Source organism: Mastomys coucha, unplaced genomic scaffold, assembly GCF_008632895.1.
Source record: "Mastomys coucha isolate ucsf_1 unplaced genomic scaffold, UCSF_Mcou_1 pScaffold6, whole genome shotgun sequence".
In the NCBI taxonomy this organism is placed as follows: Eukaryota; Metazoa; Chordata; class Mammalia; order Rodentia; family Muridae; genus Mastomys; species Mastomys coucha.
Genome location: NW_022196912.1, coordinates 122,105,503 through 122,121,983, shown reverse-complemented (window position 1 = coordinate 122,121,983; position 16,481 = coordinate 122,105,503). Strand labels below are relative to the sequence as shown.

Here is a 16,481-nt window from a genome sequence, read left to right as displayed (position 1 = left end):
TGATGCTGCACAGGACCAGGAGAGCAGGGGCTGATGCTGCACAGGACCAGGTAAATGGGCTGATGCTGGGCAGGACCAGGAGAGCAGGGGCTGATGCTGCACAGGACCAGGAGAGCAGGGGCTGATGCTGCACAGGACCAGGAGAGCAGGGGCTGATGAAGTTTACAGCAGAGACAGAGAAATAAAGAAGCAGAAGTGTTTGTGTAGGATCAGAACGTGGGGCTTGAATCTTCAGCTATTCCATGAATCGATGCAGTAGGATGCTGTACTTAAAGCAGAAAAGGCACATTGGGGGAGGGCCTCCTGCAGAGTAAGGAGGATGGAGGGCAGGGTGGGGTGCAGCAGCTGCTTCTTGCAGGCAAAGGGCTCCTTGCTCGAAAACTGGCACAGCCCTAGAACACTGAAGGAATTGGTGCTGTTCCATAGGTTTCCTATCAACCACAGTTTATGAGTCCAGGCTTTGAACGCCAGGGCCTCCCATTTGTGCCAGAAGATGTTCCAGAACTTTCATGTAGTTGTTTTGTATTTGACCACCAATCCCAGTTTGAATCCAAATCTTTGGATTGATGTATTGTTCAGGTCACCTACTAAAGAACCTGGGCCTCCTCACACTGCTCTCCCCTCAACATACCTGGTAGACTCTGGTGTGAGAGACAGAGAAAATGACAGCACAGGACAGACAGACTCAGGGTTGTTTTTGTCTAGTTTTGTCAACCTAAAACAGCGAGGGTCATCTGAGAAGAAGGAACCTCAACTGAGAAAATGCCTCCAACCAAGCGGCCGACAGGCATTCTGTTTGTTGGGCATTTTCCTGATTAGGGATTGATACAGAGGACCCAGCCCACAGTGGGCGGTGCCACCTCTATGCAGGTGGTTCCTGGTTGTATAAGAAAACAGGCTGAGTGGACCATGGGGAGCAAGCCAGTAAGTAGCATGCCTCCATGGCCTCTGCTTCAGCTCCCATTTCCAGGTCCCTGCTTCCAAGCTACTGCCTTGACCTCCCCAGATGACAGACTGTAACCTGCACAGTGAAGTAAACCCCACTCTCCCCAAATTCCCTTTGGTCATGGTGTTTTGTCGAAACAGTAGAAGCAAACTAAGACACATGACCCTGAAAAACATCGTCCTATGGGAAAGAAGGCAGACACAAAGGGCTCCAGGTCGTAAGCCTCCATTCACATGAAGCGTCTAGTACAGGCCACCCATGGTGACAGATGCAGGCCAGTGCTGGGGATGCCCGGCAGGCAGACAAGGCATGCTTGACAATGGATACAGGATTCCTTCTTGGGGGTGAAAGAAATGTTCTAGAATTACTGATGATGGTTATGCAACTCTGTAGCTTGGCTAAACACTTTCAAAGGGTCGATTTTTAAAGTATGCACATCGTATCTCTTTCTTTCTTCCTTTTATTCTCTCTTTCTTGCTTTTTAAGAGAGAATGAGTAGAGTTCAGTCCTGCCTTCTCCAAACAGGTCTGAAAGGCCCAAAGCCCATAGGTTTAGGAGACATTGTCTGAAAAGGCCCAAAGCCCATAGGTTTAGGACACATTATCAGAACAACAGAAGCTTGCTCATTTCTGAACTGTGGATGGATGGCTTGGAAACAGAACCTAGAAATTCCACCATCCAACTTGGAATCCGTGCATGTGCCCGATTCTGCTGGGAGAGACATCAAGGCTACCACAGTGAACAAGACAGACACTTAACAAGAGATGACACAGTGACTTAAGGGAATATGAGAAGACTGAATATTCAGAGGTCCAGCATAAGGGCCTCTCCCTAAAGAGTTAGCAGTCTTAGTCAAACCATGCAGGCCTGGGGAAGGCCTGTTTAGGAGGAGTGAAAACTATAAGTGCTAAGCAAGGCAAAGGGGGGTCCAAGGGAGACCCCCAAGGTCAAAAGGAGGGCACAGGGAGGGCAGAAATACAAGGGAGAGAAGAGTGGCCTCCCTGTGTCTCCAGCCACAGGGGTCACTCAGGGCTGCACACACAGGAATTCAGAGTGTCATGCTGGACATGGTGCCTTCCAGAATATTTGTGTCCAGAGGTCTTACAAAAATGTGTCTAATACCATTGCTTATTTATTCATTTAACAGATATTTATTGAGCAAGTAAGTGCAACATGCCAGGAGATATGCAAGCAAATCCAATACCTCTGCCCTCCTCTGGCTCACATTCTGGCATGCAGCAATCAACAGGTGGAAAGAAGGTGAGTTTGGGGTTATTAGCCTTAGAAATTACTCAGGGTGGGGCAGGCTTCACATAAGAGTGATTGGGACATCCTGTTTGATATGACAACAAGATAATACCACCCACAGGTCAAAGAGGGGGAATGGGGAGATTCAATTGAGAGATGTAGGGGACAGTCAGGCTTGGGGCAACCATAAGTATGCAAAGGGGGTAAGAGGAGACAGGTACCAAGTTGCCTGTGAACTCAGTAGTAGCTTGCTAGCTATGAAGTATGGTTCATGTGAAACTGGATTTGTCAACTCTAAAGTGATGGGAAGCCCTTGGGACACTGCCATAACACATCTACTCTAAGCTTCAAAAAGCTTTTGCCAGGCATAGTGGCACATGCCTTTAATCTCAGCACTTGGGAGGCAGAAACAGGCAGATCTCTCTGTGAGTTTGAGACCATCCTGGCTTATAGTGAGTTCCAGAACATCCAGGGATTTGAAGAGAGACTTTGTCTCCAAAAAAAAAAAGGGGGGGGGGGAAGAAAAGAGAAAGAAAGAAAAGAAAAGAAATAAAAAAGAAAGGAAAGGTTAGATTTCGATGGGAACCATTCATTGGTAAAGTGAACAAAAACGGAATGGAAATACTGAAGACAAATGGAATGTCCCAGGACAGAAACACAGACACAGAGAAACGTGACGAAAGTACAGTATTCTGTATTTGGACAGGTTGGCCCTGTCCAAGTCCTAAAGTTAGCAGCGTCCACTTTGAAAGCAGGCTGACATGGGTTTAAATCTAGGCTTACCAACTGTGTGACCTTGGCAGGTGACTTCCCCGCGTGCGCCTCAGTCTGCAGGTCGGAACGATGGGGTAACAGCAGCGCTTACCTGACAGGACCGTAGCTGCCGACACATTTGTGCGGCCCAGCCAAGCGCGGTGGGCGCCCGGCAGCTGCTGCGGCTGTGAGTAATTTGTTACTAAGAATAGTTAGCGCCCCTCTCCGGGCCTGCGTCTCCGAGCTGGCTGTGCTTACAAGACGAGGCTGGACCCTCGTCCCGGGGGCTGGCTCGGACGCGGTCCCCAGACCCCACGATCGAGAGCCCCAGCCAGGCCCCCGCCCCCACCCCCCGCTCACCTGGGCCGCGGCGGCCCGGGGATGTGCTCATAGCGGCTGCGAGCGCGATGCACGAAGGTGCAGCAGAGGCCGAAGGCGAGCAGGACGGCGCTGCCGAGCAGCAGCAGCCCGGGGCTCATGGCTCCGGGCCCGGCCGGGGTCGGCGCCGGGTGCCGAGGGGGCCGGAGGCCGCGACCGACTAGCTGTCAGCGCCGCGCGCCGCCTCGGCCCCAGGCCCCGCGCTCACCAGCACCGCCCCCGCCGCTCGGCTCCGCCCCCGCTGGCTCGACCCCGCCCCGGGCACGCGGACCCGCCAACCACGTCTCCGCCTCCAGCTCTAGCTCTCAGGACCCACCCCCGCACAGCCACGCCCTCCTCGAGGCCCAGCCCCAGCCGCCACGCCGTTCCCGCCCAGAGCAATAAGTATTCACCAATCACAACCTGGCTTTCGGCTCAGACTCCGAGGCCCCGCCCCTTCTACCCTCTCTTGGGCTCAGACTCCGCCCCGAAGTCGGCCCCGCCCAGAACGCGTTGTCCTGGCAACCTCGCTTCCTGGGCGCAAGCTGCCCAAGCGGCGGCGCAAATCCTGTCCGCTGGCTCCGCCCCTTTGGCCTCTCTAAACGTCTCTCCGCGTGCAGTGCGAGGCCTCTTCCTTTCTCGTGCAAACCCTCTGGAAACCCTGTCCCAGCCCTCCAGCCCCAGCCCTACGCTGACTGTTCTCAAACATCTCCCTGAAACCTTAGCGCCCCAAAGTTAGTCCATCCCAAAGGTCCTCGCGCTGCGCCTTCATTGCAGGTCGGTGCAAGACGTGCGCCCGTCGTCTGCCAGCGTCAGCCCGGAGGCGGCGGGCAAGATCTTAGCAGGATGCAGGAGTCCCTGGGCCCAGGAAAACCATAATCCCGAGTATGGCTGATGGTCCGTAGGAATGCGCTGGGATGTGCTCCGACTTCTCACTCGGTGGGAGCGCAAAATGCGCTTCAGGCGACTCACTTCCGAGTTTCAGTTCCCGTGGGGGCGCTCAGCTAGGCCTGCCAGATGGGAGAGCCAGATGTGCGCTCTCCTCGACTAGATAAAGAGCCTCGGGATTGGGAAGTGGGGGTTCTGAAGACCGCAAGAGAAGGTAAATTTCTGACTACCCCACTTGGGTAGGTCCTGGAGGGGTCTGAAGACAGGAATACAGGAAAAAAGTGTGGACTGTGTGCCCACATTTCCTGGTATGACAGGGCCAGCCCCCAGGAGGGACATAACAGGGATCCGTGAGCTGCAGGGTGACCGGGAGAGCTTTAGGAGATGTGCTTGATTTCTGTCTGGAGAGGCCACCTCAGCCCGAGCAAGACGGGAAGCCAAGCATCCAACGGGGGACTGGCCTCTGAGTGGCATTGGAGGGATGTGGCTTGCCACCGCGCCCTCGTGTGGTAGCTAGCGGCAGTCGCAGGTGCGCAGCCGAGACCTCCGGTGGCCCTGCTTGGGGGCAGAGGAAGGTCAGCCAATTTAGTTTAGCCATTTGTGAAAGCTCCTGGATTGAGAGACGACGAAGGCATGAGGCTGCGAGAACGGTGTAGACTTCTTGCATGCTTTTGGGAGAGTTAAAGAGAGAAGACAGAAGAGGCCGTGGGGCTCATAGGAGAAAGGACCTAGGCTAGCTGGGTGTGCTGTGAATCTCAGCACTCAGAAGGCACAGGAGGCCAAGACTATACAGAAACCCTGTCTCAAAAATAAAAAGTTTTCCCTGTCTCGAAAAACAAAACAAAACAAACAAAAATAAAAAGTTTTAGACCTTCAGAGTTCAAGGCTAGTCTGGGCAACTTAAGAGCCTGTCCTAAATTTTTGTAAAAGGGTTAGCAATCTGGCCTAGTGGTAGGGTGCTTGTTTGTAAATACACAATACAAGATCCTGGGTTCAGTCTCCAATATTGGGAGGGTGGTGCGCAGAACAGAGAGGCATGGCATGGTCACTTTAGGAGGGTGGTTATGAATCCCCCACCCTGAGCTTAGCAGACATCCTAAGCTGTGTGGCCTTAACTTGGTGCTCCTTGTCAGGACTCAGAACAGAGACTCCCTGGAGGCAAGGCCAGACTCTGGGCACAGTGTGAGATGCTCCACACAGGACAGACTAGAGGAAGGGGAAGGTAATATTCTCTAACACCTCTGGCTCGGCAGGGCCATCTCACCCCACCATTTCCACCCCTATTCCTGGCTGGAGTATGACAGTGGCATCCCTGTCCCAGCACCCACATCCACTCTCTTTCTGTGTCTCTGTCCCCATGATGCTCCTAACTAACTCTCCTGCGGTTAGTTGTGGGACACAGCTGCTCATCCGGGACCCTAGGTCCCAGGGCCGATTGACTGTCCTTTCACTGAGGAGGTGGCCAATGACCTGCCACCTGGCTCTTCCCTGAGGTCTCCACTGGTACCAGCCAATAGGGTAGCCACAGGCCACATGACATTACCACTTAAAAGAGGTATAGTCCAATTTGGGATAAGCATTGTATAAAATACATACCAGACTTCAGAAATTTAATAGCCAGAATATGTGCGAGTGTATGTGAAAGAGAGAGAGAGAGAGACAGACAGAGAGAGACAGAGAGAAAGGGAGGGAGAGAGAGAGAGAGAGAGAGAGAGAGAGAGAGAAGAGAGAGGCATTGTGTGAAATACATACCAGACTTCAGAAAATTAGTAGTCAAAATTTAACAGTAAGCGGTATGTGCTCGTGTGCATGCGTGCGTGCATGTGTATGCATGACAGAAAACAGCATCAGATACTCTTTTGCTCTCACCACCTCTTCCTTTGAGACAGAGTCTCTCCTTGAACCTGGGACTCAAATTTTCTCTTCTAGGATAGAAATGGCCAGCAATGGCCAGCAATCCTGTCTCCATTCCTTCTTGGAGCTGAGCTTACAGGTGTGAACGGTACATTAGGTGGGCACTGGGGTAGTTGTGTGGTAAGAACTCTTAACTGCTGAGCCAGCTCTCCAGCCCTGCAGAAGGCGCTCTTAAGTCACTGATACTTTACCCTGGATGTGGCAGGGGTGCCCACACATTTGGAGATCAAAAGAGACAGTCGTAGCTGTCAGTTCTCAGCTGCTTCTTATTTTCTGAGACAGGGTCCCTCTTTGGCCTGGAACTAGCCTAGGCTAGCTTGCCAGCGATCTCCCATCTTACCATTGCTGGAATTTCACGTGTGTACCACCACACCAAGCCCCATAGAAGTTAAGTCATTAATACTTTATCAAGTATTTGTGAATAGGTGTCCATGCATATTCACGATGGTTCTGGAGTCAAAACTTTACCAACAGAATCATCTCTCCAGCCCTGGTATTTTATATGGGCTGCATGTTAAAATATTTTGAATATGTTGGATTAAATAAAATATATCAAAATGAAGATGGACTGGAGAGATCGGTCGGCAGTTAAGAGCACTGGCTGCTCTTCTAGAGGACCCAGGTTCAATTCCCAGCACCTACATGGTGACTCATAACCATCTGTAACTCCAGTTCCAGGGGTTCTGATGCCCTCTCTGGCCCCAGAAGACACCAGACACATGAATGGTGCATACACATACATGTACGTAAAACATCAAAACACATAAAATATAGTTTGTTTGTTTGTTTGTTTGAGACAGGGTTTCTTTGTGTAGCCTTGGCTGTCCTGAAACTCAATCTGTAGACTAGGCTGGCCTGGAACTCATAGATCTATCTGTCTCCTGAATACATCATGTCTTAGTCAGGGTTTCTATTCCTACACAAACATCATGACCAAAAAGCAAGTTGGGAAGAAAATGATTTATTCAACTTCTACTTCCACATTTCTGTTCATTGTCAAAGGAAGTCAGGACTGGAACTCAAGCAGGTCAGGAAGCAGGAGCTGATGCAGAGGCCATGGAGGGATGTTACTTACTGGCTTGCTTCCCCTGGCTTGCTCAACTTGCTTTCTTATAGAACCCTTGATCACTAATTGAGAAAAATGCCTTACCTCTGGATCTCATGGAGGCATTTCCTCACGGGAGGCTCGTTTCTTTGTGCTAACTCCAGTTTGTGTCAAGTTGACACACAAAACCAGTCAGTATACACCATAACCACCCAGTTACAAAATAATATTTTTTTAAAAATTGAATAATAAAAAATATTTGACTCTTTAAGCACACTTCTGGAAACTGGAATTGTGTCCATGGTTCACATGTTTCCACTGGACAGTGGAACACAGACAGTGGAACTCTAGAGCATGGCTCTTGAACCACAGCATTTCCATCACACAGGAACTCAAATAACAAACCCAGCCCAAGCCAGACTGTTGCAGGAAATATTAAAAAGAATGTCAAGTTCCTGAGCTTGGACCACATGGCTCCAGCGGGCTGTTCTCATCTCAGCAGACACTCTGGCCTGGAGCTCCCAAGACATCTCCACCCGACTCGATAAGTTCCCTTGGTGGCTTGTTGCCACGTCAGCCCCACGCAATGACCGCACACCTCGAGGTTACTTGCCACAATACCCAGTAACCCGGTAAAATAAAAATTCTAGAAGCTTATAATTAATTAGTCAGATTTATATATCAATAAATTCTCAACACACAAGATGCCCACACAATAAATTCAGGGCCAATTGATAGTGATACAAGCTGTCCACCTAGATTTGACAAGTTATCCCAATTATTCTATCCCTATACGATATTATAGCTACCTGTGACTATTTAAAGCCATGCAGAATCTGAATTGCCCTGTTCATCCTCCATTTTCCTCCTCCTCCTGTCTCTGCAACCCTTAGCGCCACCTCCCTTTCCCCTGTCCAATCACAGGCTTCTTATTGTATTAATAATTAAATTAATTGGACAGGGAAAATCCTGCTACACCAGACCAAAGTCAAAATGAAGACAGGGCTCTGCCACTCACACGGTGCTTCTGCCAGCTACCACTGTAGATGTTCCTGGTCTTAGCTAGGGTTTGTATCACTATGACAAAAAAAAAAAAAAGCATTTAGTTAAGCTTCTATCTTCTAGTCCCTCATCCAGGGAAGTCAGAGCAAGAGCTCAAATCAGGAATCTAGGGACAAGAACTGATGTAGAGGCCATGGAGGATCACTGCTTCCTGGCTTGCTCCTGGCCGTTTTCCCATGGTGGCTTGCTCAGCCTGCTTCTTCTACCATCCAGGACCGCCAACCCAAGGACTGCACCACCACAGTGAGCTGGGCCCTTCATTCCTCAAGAAAATACCCCCACAGGTTGTCCCACATGCCAATCTGGTGCATATATCTTCTCACCTGAGGTTCCCACTTCTCAAATGACTCTAGTGTTGACCTAATATAGAAGCTAGCCAGGACATCCCTCCCTGGGGTACCATTTCCCAACAGGAGCTATTGGGGGCATGTAGCAAAGGGGATCTGGAAGTGCCCTCTGATAAGGATGGGGGAGGCACCGAGAAGTGGGTCTCAGTTTTCCAAAGCCCTGGACATCAATTTACAGCCACTGTGGGGATGGAGAGGGAGGTGGTGATGTTGGGAATGCTGGGGACTCCACCAGGAAGCCATGATCTAACAACTGAGGCATCTGGCATACAGCAACTTCAGCATAAAGGCTAGCTCTTCTCCACGAAGTGCCTGAGAGGGCCAACACCCCGCTGGAAGAGTTCTCCATGTTAGCTTGAAGGGCCTTATGTTTCTCCTTTTGCTTGTTTCTTCCCATGACATCTCAGTGCCAGTCCCTCCATATGACAGGCCTCCCTGTCTAGTCTAACACAGTTGCCACCAAGTCACTACAGAGCTTCCATTCACGGAATGCGCTGGTTACATCTGTACTGTACCTTGATATGTGTGTGTGTGTGTGTGTGTGTGTGTGTGTGTATGTATAAACCCTGTTGATTTCCCATAAGGTTCAGAGGAGTTAAGTGACTGGCTGTCCTCAGGCCACACGGTGAGAACTAGGACTCCCACCCCCTTCTAGTTTAATGTGTGTTAGAGGTGGGCACAGATGTCTTGGGGGCTGAAGGCTGAAAGAGGCTTCTCAGCTAGTTCTGGCACACCAGGTGCACCTGCTCAGCGCACCATCCTCCACACCCAGTCTCCCCCTCCTATCAATAACCACAATAGGCTGTGTAGACACTCTGCACCCCTCCAGAACCGCACTGCAAAGATGATACGACACAGACTCCCCGGCTGCTCCACCTTGGGGCTACATAGATTTGCAAAAAATGATATTTTCCTTTTTTGTCATTTTCTTAACAGTTCAGTAATTTTTTTTTTTTTTTTTTTGAATTTCAGAGACAAACCAGCCTCCAGAGGTGACCCTGTGCTCCAGTCTCAGCTGTGATGACCAGAAGCCTGACCCTTTGCCAGTCGCCCTGCCTGGAACACCTCGCAGGCCTGGTCAGATCGGAACTCAGTGCAGGAATGACTTTTTTCTGCAAAGCTTAGACCAGGAGCCTCACCCAGAGCCCTGGCCACGCTGCCTGACCTGAGCCACACCCTGTGTTCCCTGCCTAGTGACTCAGTTGCTTCCCTAGCCCCACCCCTATTTGATGCTAAGTACAGCTACCTAGAGTTCGCTCCAGGGACCAGGCACAAAGCCACCAGTGAGGCCCTTCGTGTACAAGGAACTCTCTTCCTATAGAGCAGGAGAGAAGCCTCAGGCCATGCGGGGGATGGGGGGGTTGATAAGAGAAAGGAAGGCGGGGTTGTGAACAGTCAAATTGTTGACACAGCTCTGGTAAGTAGTCTTGGTGGTCCCGCAGGTTCCTTAGCCCATGAGGCTGAGGAATCTGAGGATCCCCCCAACCCCCGGGAAGGCGTGGAAACAGTGGAGGATGAAAGCAGAGCCCCGCCCCCACCCACACTGGGGGCTGATGGGATGGAGTGCGACCCTAAGGGAGCGTCTGTCCCAGGAATAGACGAGGGTCAGCCTTCGGGGATGGAGGGGACCCGGTAGCCGCCCCAGGGTGCCTGCAGGACTCAGCAGATAGTTTCAGAGGTCCTCCAGGCCCTCTAGTCTGCCTTCCATCATGGGCTCTTGATTCCTTTCGGGAGCCTGGTCCCTGGTGGGCAGCAAATGACCACAAGCCCCCTGGACCTTTGAGATCCTTTCCTGTGGCTTTCAGACTGCCCATTCGTCTCTGCGGTGTCTCGAACTACTGGGTCAGCTGCCCACATTCTAGCCATGTTTCTCAGGCCACCATCTTGCTGTCCTGATGCCTGCCACTCAGCGCTGGCAGAGAAAGGCTGGCGGTCCCTTCCCTCAGTCTGACATTGTAAAGGCATCCAGCTTTCCCTACCCTGGAACAGTGCTTTTCCTGAACAGTGGGGCTGCTGCTCTCCAAAGTGCTGACAGATACGAGATCTCATCCAACACACACACACACACACACACTCGAGGTCACGTGCAGATGAACCCTCCATCCTGGCCCGTGCGTGCTGCACTGCGTGCCCGCAAACCCAAGGGGCCACTCGCAGGGTAGCACCGCCAGGTGAGAGAAGTCAGGCTACAGGTTCGGGTCTTGGTGGCTGCACTCGACGCCAGCGTCCTCATCGTGCTTGCAATTATGCGTGCCCACGCCAGCGTGCGCGCACTCCAGCAGGTTGCGCTCGCTGCCCGCGCAGCGCACGTCGTCCAGCAAGATCGGGAGCGCGCGGCCCTCGCCAAACTCCGCGCGCTTAGTGGCTCGCACAGCGTGCGCAAAGCCCAGCTGGCGACACACCACGGCGGCTGCCTTGGTGTCCCAGGCGTCGTCGCACACAGTGCCCCAGCGTCCGCCTACGAACACTTCCACGCGGCCGCGGCCAGGGCTCAGGCCTGCGGGCCGCACCAGGCGCACGGAGCCGTTCTGGGGTTCGGGGACCGCGGTACTCGGGCGTCCCCGCCGTCGCCCGCCCCCCTTCCGTGCTCCTGGTCGCCGGGTGGGCCTTGCGGGCTTTGTGGGTCGCGGGGTGGGGGCAGGGGGAGCAGCCGTGGGACGCCTGCGGCGGGGCGCCTTAGTGGGAGCGCGGGCTGTGGGGCGCGGAGTGCTCTCTGGCGTCCAGATGAACTCTGCAAAGAGGAAAAGCCTGGGGTCAGAGAGAACTGGCTGTCCCAGCCAAGCACAGCCGCCAGCCGGTGCCAGCAAAACAGATCCTAAGGAAAGACGCCTGGTTCGGCTCCACTCAGAGTCTAAGATTCGGGTGCCTCTTAGGGAGCCAGCGGTGTTTGACCGGTCTCCCTGACCCGGAAGGATGCTAGCCTAAAGCAATATCAGCGCTTCTTCAGTCACTCAGTGAGCCCTGGTTGGCAGGCGGGCACTGTGCCGGTCCGCTGCTGCTGACTGCCCCAAGCCCTGCCCTGAGGAAGTGGGAAGACCCTGAAAATCAGGCACAAAAAGTGAGAAGTTGTCTGGACGCCTCACAGGAGCTACAGACTCATTGCTCCCTGCCCTCAGTTTTTCCATGAAGAAGCAAAAGCCACAGAGAGGGTTGATGCTAGCAATAGCTTCCGAGTGACTTCCAAGACACCCAGGGCTATACAGAGAACTCTTATCTCAAGGGGGGCGGGGGAAGGGAAAAGGAAAAAGGAAGATTTGCAAGTCTGAGGCATTTTCTTGATTAAGGGTTGATTTGAGGGGGCCCTTCCCTGGTGGTGCCAACCCCTGGGCAAGTGGTCCTGAGTTATATAAAAAAGCAAACTGAGCAAGCAAGTCAGTAAGCAGTGTTCCTCCACAGCCTCTGCATCAGTTCCTGGCTTCAGGCTCCTGCACTGAGTTCCCTGACTTCCCTCAGAGATGGAATATGACCTCAGAGTTGTTAAGTGGAAACGAAGCCTTTGTTGCTTTTGATCATGTGTTTTATCAAAGCAATAGAAACTCTAGGACAGAAGTATTGCTGGATGGATGATAGCAGGATGGATGGATGCTAGCAGGATGGATAGATGATCAACAGATGAATAATAACTAGATAGATAATGACTTTCTGGATGGGTGGGTGGATGGATGGATGGATGGATGGGTAATGGCTAGATGAATGCTGGCTGGTTGGCTGGGTGGTTGAGTGAATGGTTGGATGGATGGATGGGTGGGTGGATTCATGAATAGTTGGATGATGGGTGTATGAATTCATGTTTGGATGGGTGGGTGGATGAACTGATATTGGGATGGATAGATGGATAATGGGTGAATGAGTAGGTAAATGGATCATGATACATGGATTTATGAGTGAGTGGATGGATGGATGGATGGATTGATGTATGACTGGGTGAGTGGATAGATGATGGATGGGTGAGCAAGTAGATAGATGGATGATGATAGGTGGATGGATAGATGGATAGATGGGTGAGTGGATGGATAGATGGGTGAATTTGTGAATGAATGAATGGCTGATGGGTTGATGGATGGAAGGTGGATGAATCCGTGAGCAGATGGACAGATGGATTTCCTTCATCTCTTAGTATGCAAATGACCTTACTATGCCAAGCCACTGTTCCTACCTAGCATGGTCCCAGTGGGACAGCCCCCTCTACCCTTTTGGAAGACTTCATGACCAGGCAGTCATTCACAGCTTTAAATGGCCCTCAGAACACAGGGTTTGCTCCTGGCTCCCTCTGCCCTAAACCAAGAGGGACAAAATGGAACCCTGGAAGGTACAGCCCAAATGCCCCACCCCCCACTCGCAGAGCGACATCCTCCCAAGAGCTCTGAGCGTCCTTGCCTGACACAGCTATCCTCCTCTTGTCCCATCCTACTTGAGGCTGCATTCCCCTGGCAGTGTCTACCCCACTGCCTGGACCTAGTGGAAGGATCTGTCAAACAAGATGCATTGTACTTAAAGTTCATTGACACGGAAAGGGTCTCTCATAGGTGTGAGACGTGGTGCTAGGTATAGGGGCTGTGGAAACATTCTAGGTCCCTCTGGGCCCCAGTCTCTTTTCCCACTGAAGAATACTTACTTTCCTTGGGCACAAAGGGGATGAGATGACCCTTCACCTTCACCTGAGCAGGATGGATCTTACATTTCCCTGGAGGCGCCCGCCTGCCAAAGACACACAGAAGATCAGGACTGGGATCTAGCCTTAGCATCCCAGTCTTTCACCCCTTATACCCCCATCCCAACACCTTCCCTTGCAGTGAGACAAAGAGGGTAGGGGCCAGATAGGTGTGACCAGGGACAGCTGTGACTAGTGTCCAGCTACTAGCCTATCACTCTGAAGCCCCACCACCACACTGCCCACTCTACTCCTGTAATGCCCCACTCCTGCCCACCCCTTCCACCCCAGGACTTTGAGAAGAGTCTCTCTCCCTGCCTCCAGTTTCTGGGTCTCTGGTGGTTTCTGGAGAATTGCAGAGATAGTTAAGGCAAGCTAAAAGACAGAGTGGGCAAAAGAGAGGAATTGTGGGGAGCTAGCCTCAGCAGGCCCAGCACAGACTTGGGGCCTGTCGTTCAGAGAAAAGAGTCTGGGAAAGGTTACCCGGGTATGAATAGCCTCTCTCCCCATCCTGCAGAACACAAGGGCCAGAATTTCGTTTTAATTGGGTTTTGGCTGTTGATCTGCGATCCTTTGAATGGATTTGACTCTGCTCCAAGACTGCCCCCACATGGGTCCAGGGCTTCATTGGGGGTTGCTTCAGCCTGGGTTTGAAATAGCCACATGATGAGGTGGCCTCCAGATAGATTTGGCATAAGAAGAGACATGTAGTTCTTATAAGGCACACAGACTTCTCAAAGCTGGAGGTGCAGCCATCTCTACTCTGACCTCTCACTCAATCTACATGTTGGACAGGTCCAGAAAGCAGGGGAGGGTGCTGTCTCTTAAGGAGATTATATTAAAAAACAAAAACAAAAACAAAAACACTTTAAGCCAGGCAGTGGTGGCGCATGCCTTTAATCCCAGCACTTGGGAGGCAGAGGAAGGCAGATTTCTGAGTTCGAGGCCGGCCTGGTCTACAGAGTGAGTTCCAGGACAGCCAGGGCTACACAGAAAAACCCTGTCTCAACCCCCGTCTCTCCCCCCCCAAAAAAACCTTTATATGCTACACTGCAAAACACCACAGTGGTTCTGTTCAGCTGTGACACCTGGGCCTTCTTCCCCATCCTCCTTCTCCACATGTTGGTTAGCAGGCATCTGAGGTGTGGGTGTCAGGACACAGTGCTTTCAAAGGAGAAAAACAACAGAAGAGAGGAGGGTGAAAGAACAAGGGAGGGGCCCTATTCACTTCTGCCTGCCTCTAACCCCAAGACCTTGAGCAAGAAAATGTCAAAGCTCTCCGGGTCCTTTCTGCACACAGAGACACAATGAACCAAGAAAGTTTGTTGTAAATCAAAGGCCAGAAAGCAGCTAAGATGACATCTGGCAAAAATTAGATGCTCAGTATAAGTGACAAGTGCTTAGAGAAGCATTCTTTTTTTTTCCCAAAAAAAAAAAAAAGTTTTGATTTTACGTGTATGAATGCTTTGCTTACATGTATATCTGTTTACATATACATCTAACCCCACATGAGCACAGGGCCAGCAGAGAGCAGAATAAGACATCTGGTCCCTGAAACTGGTCCTGGATGGTTGTGAACCATTATGCAGATGCTAGGAACCGAACCCAGGTCATCTGGGAGAACAGCCTGTGTTCTTAATCGCTAATCGATCTTTCCAGCCTCCCCCAGCATTGTTTTTAAAAATGAAAATAACCTTAATTTCCAAGAATCATGAGAGATGATGACGTCTCTCTCAGTGGCTCAGCAGACAATGATTAGCATCCTTTTTGAGAGGGATGATGCGGTGTGGAGACAATGCCAATCCTCAGGGACCAGCAAATGATATAAGAGCTGATTGTGGTCCAAGTATGAGGTCACAGATATGAAAGTGGGTGAGACTTTGGGGAAAACAAGATAGAGGGCCCGTGCTTACGGTGTCTGCAACGAGACATTACGTCATCGGCTGTCAATTTGTGTAAGTCATGATTTAAAACAACACACACACAATGTGAGGAGCAAGGAGTGTGAGAAGCCGCCTGCAGACTGGAAACAACGAGAGCTGTGAGAACATGTTGACTACAAGAGATGGAGGTCCTGAGATCAAGAGGGAGCGTCTACTGGGTACAGGCGCGTCTGCTGGGTACAGGAGCGTCTACTGGGTACAGGCGCGTCTGCTGGGTACAGGAGCGTCTACTGGGTACAGGCGCGTCTGCTGGGTACAGGCGCGTCTGCTGGGTACAGGAGCGTCTACTGGGTACAGGCGTGTCTACTGGGTACAGGAGCTTCTGCTGGGTACAGGAGCATTGGGACTGAGAGGCAGAAGCATGAGGAGTTCAAAGCCTGCCTAGACTTAAAAAAAAAAAAATGCAAAAGGGCCAGGCATGGTGGCAGAGGTAGGCAGATCTCTGTGAGTTTCAAGCCAACCTGGTCTACAGAGTGAGTTCCAGGATAGTCAAGGTTACATAGTGAAATCCTGTCTTAAAAAAATTAAAATGTTGAAACACCAAAATAAATAAATAAATAAATAAACAAACAAACAAATAAATAAATAAAATGATGGGTTGGAGAGATGACTTAGTGGTTAAAAGCACCGACTGCTCTTCCAAAGGTCCTGAGTTCAACTCCCAGCAACCACATGGTGGCTCACAACCATTTGTAATGAGATCTGACGCCCCTCTTCTGGAGTGTCTGAAGACAGCGACAATGTTCTTACATATAATAAATAAATAAATCTTTAAAAAAAAAAAAGAATAGCCGGGCAGTGGTGGCTCACGCCTTTAATCCCAGCACTTGGGAAGCAGAGGCAGGTGGATATCTGAGTTTGAGGCCAGCCTGGTCTACAGAGTGAGTTCCAGGACAGCCAGGGCTACACAGAAAAACCCTGTCTTGAAAAAACAAAACAAAACAAAAAAACAACAACAAAAAAAGAATAAATAAATCTTAAGAAAATAACAACAATAATAATATTAGATATGTTATAATATATAATATATTACATATATAATAATATATATAATTTATTATTATCACAGCAAAAACAAGAAAGTAGGCACTGAGAACATGCTTCAGTGGATAAAGCACTTTTGGTGCAATCCAACAAACTAAATTCAGCAACACCCATACACAGAGCTGGATGCAATCGCTCGCATCTATAATTCCAGCACCCCTACCATGAGATGGCAGACAGGTAGGAGAATGGCCCAGAAACTCTTGGGCCTGCTATCATGAAGGCTAAGAACTAGTTCCTGAGAGGCGTCCTCTCAGGACACACCCTGTGAATGCCTGCACTC

General features: G+C 50.8%; 2 protein-coding genes and 1 long non-coding RNA gene across 7 annotated transcripts in view; 1 reads left to right on the top strand and 2 right to left on the bottom strand.

Moving 5' to 3' along the window:
* LOC116081177 (cholesterol 24-hydroxylase) overlaps nt 1-3,571 on the bottom strand; it is a 27,911-nt gene extending 24,340 nt beyond the window's left edge. For both annotated transcript variants that reach the window (XM_031357825.1, XM_031357826.1), the window contains exon 1: nt 3,308-3,571. In XM_031357825.1, coding sequence (XP_031213685.1) covers nt 3,308-3,426 — 119 coding nt within the window. In that variant the 5' untranslated portion in view covers nt 3,427-3,571. The remainder of the gene's footprint in view (nt 1-3,307) is intronic.
* A 71-nt stretch (nt 3,572-3,642) lies between these two features.
* LOC116081180 lies at nt 3,643-10,564 on the top strand. 2 transcript variants are annotated; one of them, XR_004114731.1, is made up of 3 exons: nt 3,643-4,406; nt 5,326-5,414; nt 9,533-10,564. It is a non-coding gene; the product is annotated as an uncharacterized LOC116081180 (long non-coding RNA). The 2 variants fall into 2 exon arrangements; XR_004114730.1 differs by lacking the exon at nt 5,326-5,414.
* A 61-nt stretch (nt 10,565-10,625) lies between these two features.
* Hhipl1 (HHIP like 1) overlaps nt 10,626-16,481 on the bottom strand; it is a 55,578-nt gene continuing 49,722 nt past the window's right edge. For all 3 annotated transcript variants that reach the window (XM_031357823.1, XM_031357824.1, XM_031357821.1), the window contains 2 exons: nt 13,176-13,258; nt 10,626-11,291 (listed from right to left, as the gene is read on the bottom strand). In XM_031357823.1, the coding sequence (XP_031213683.1) occupies nt 10,747-11,291; nt 13,176-13,258 (628 nt within the window). In that variant the 3' untranslated portion in view covers nt 10,626-10,746. The remainder of the gene's footprint in view (nt 11,292-13,175; nt 13,259-16,481) is intronic.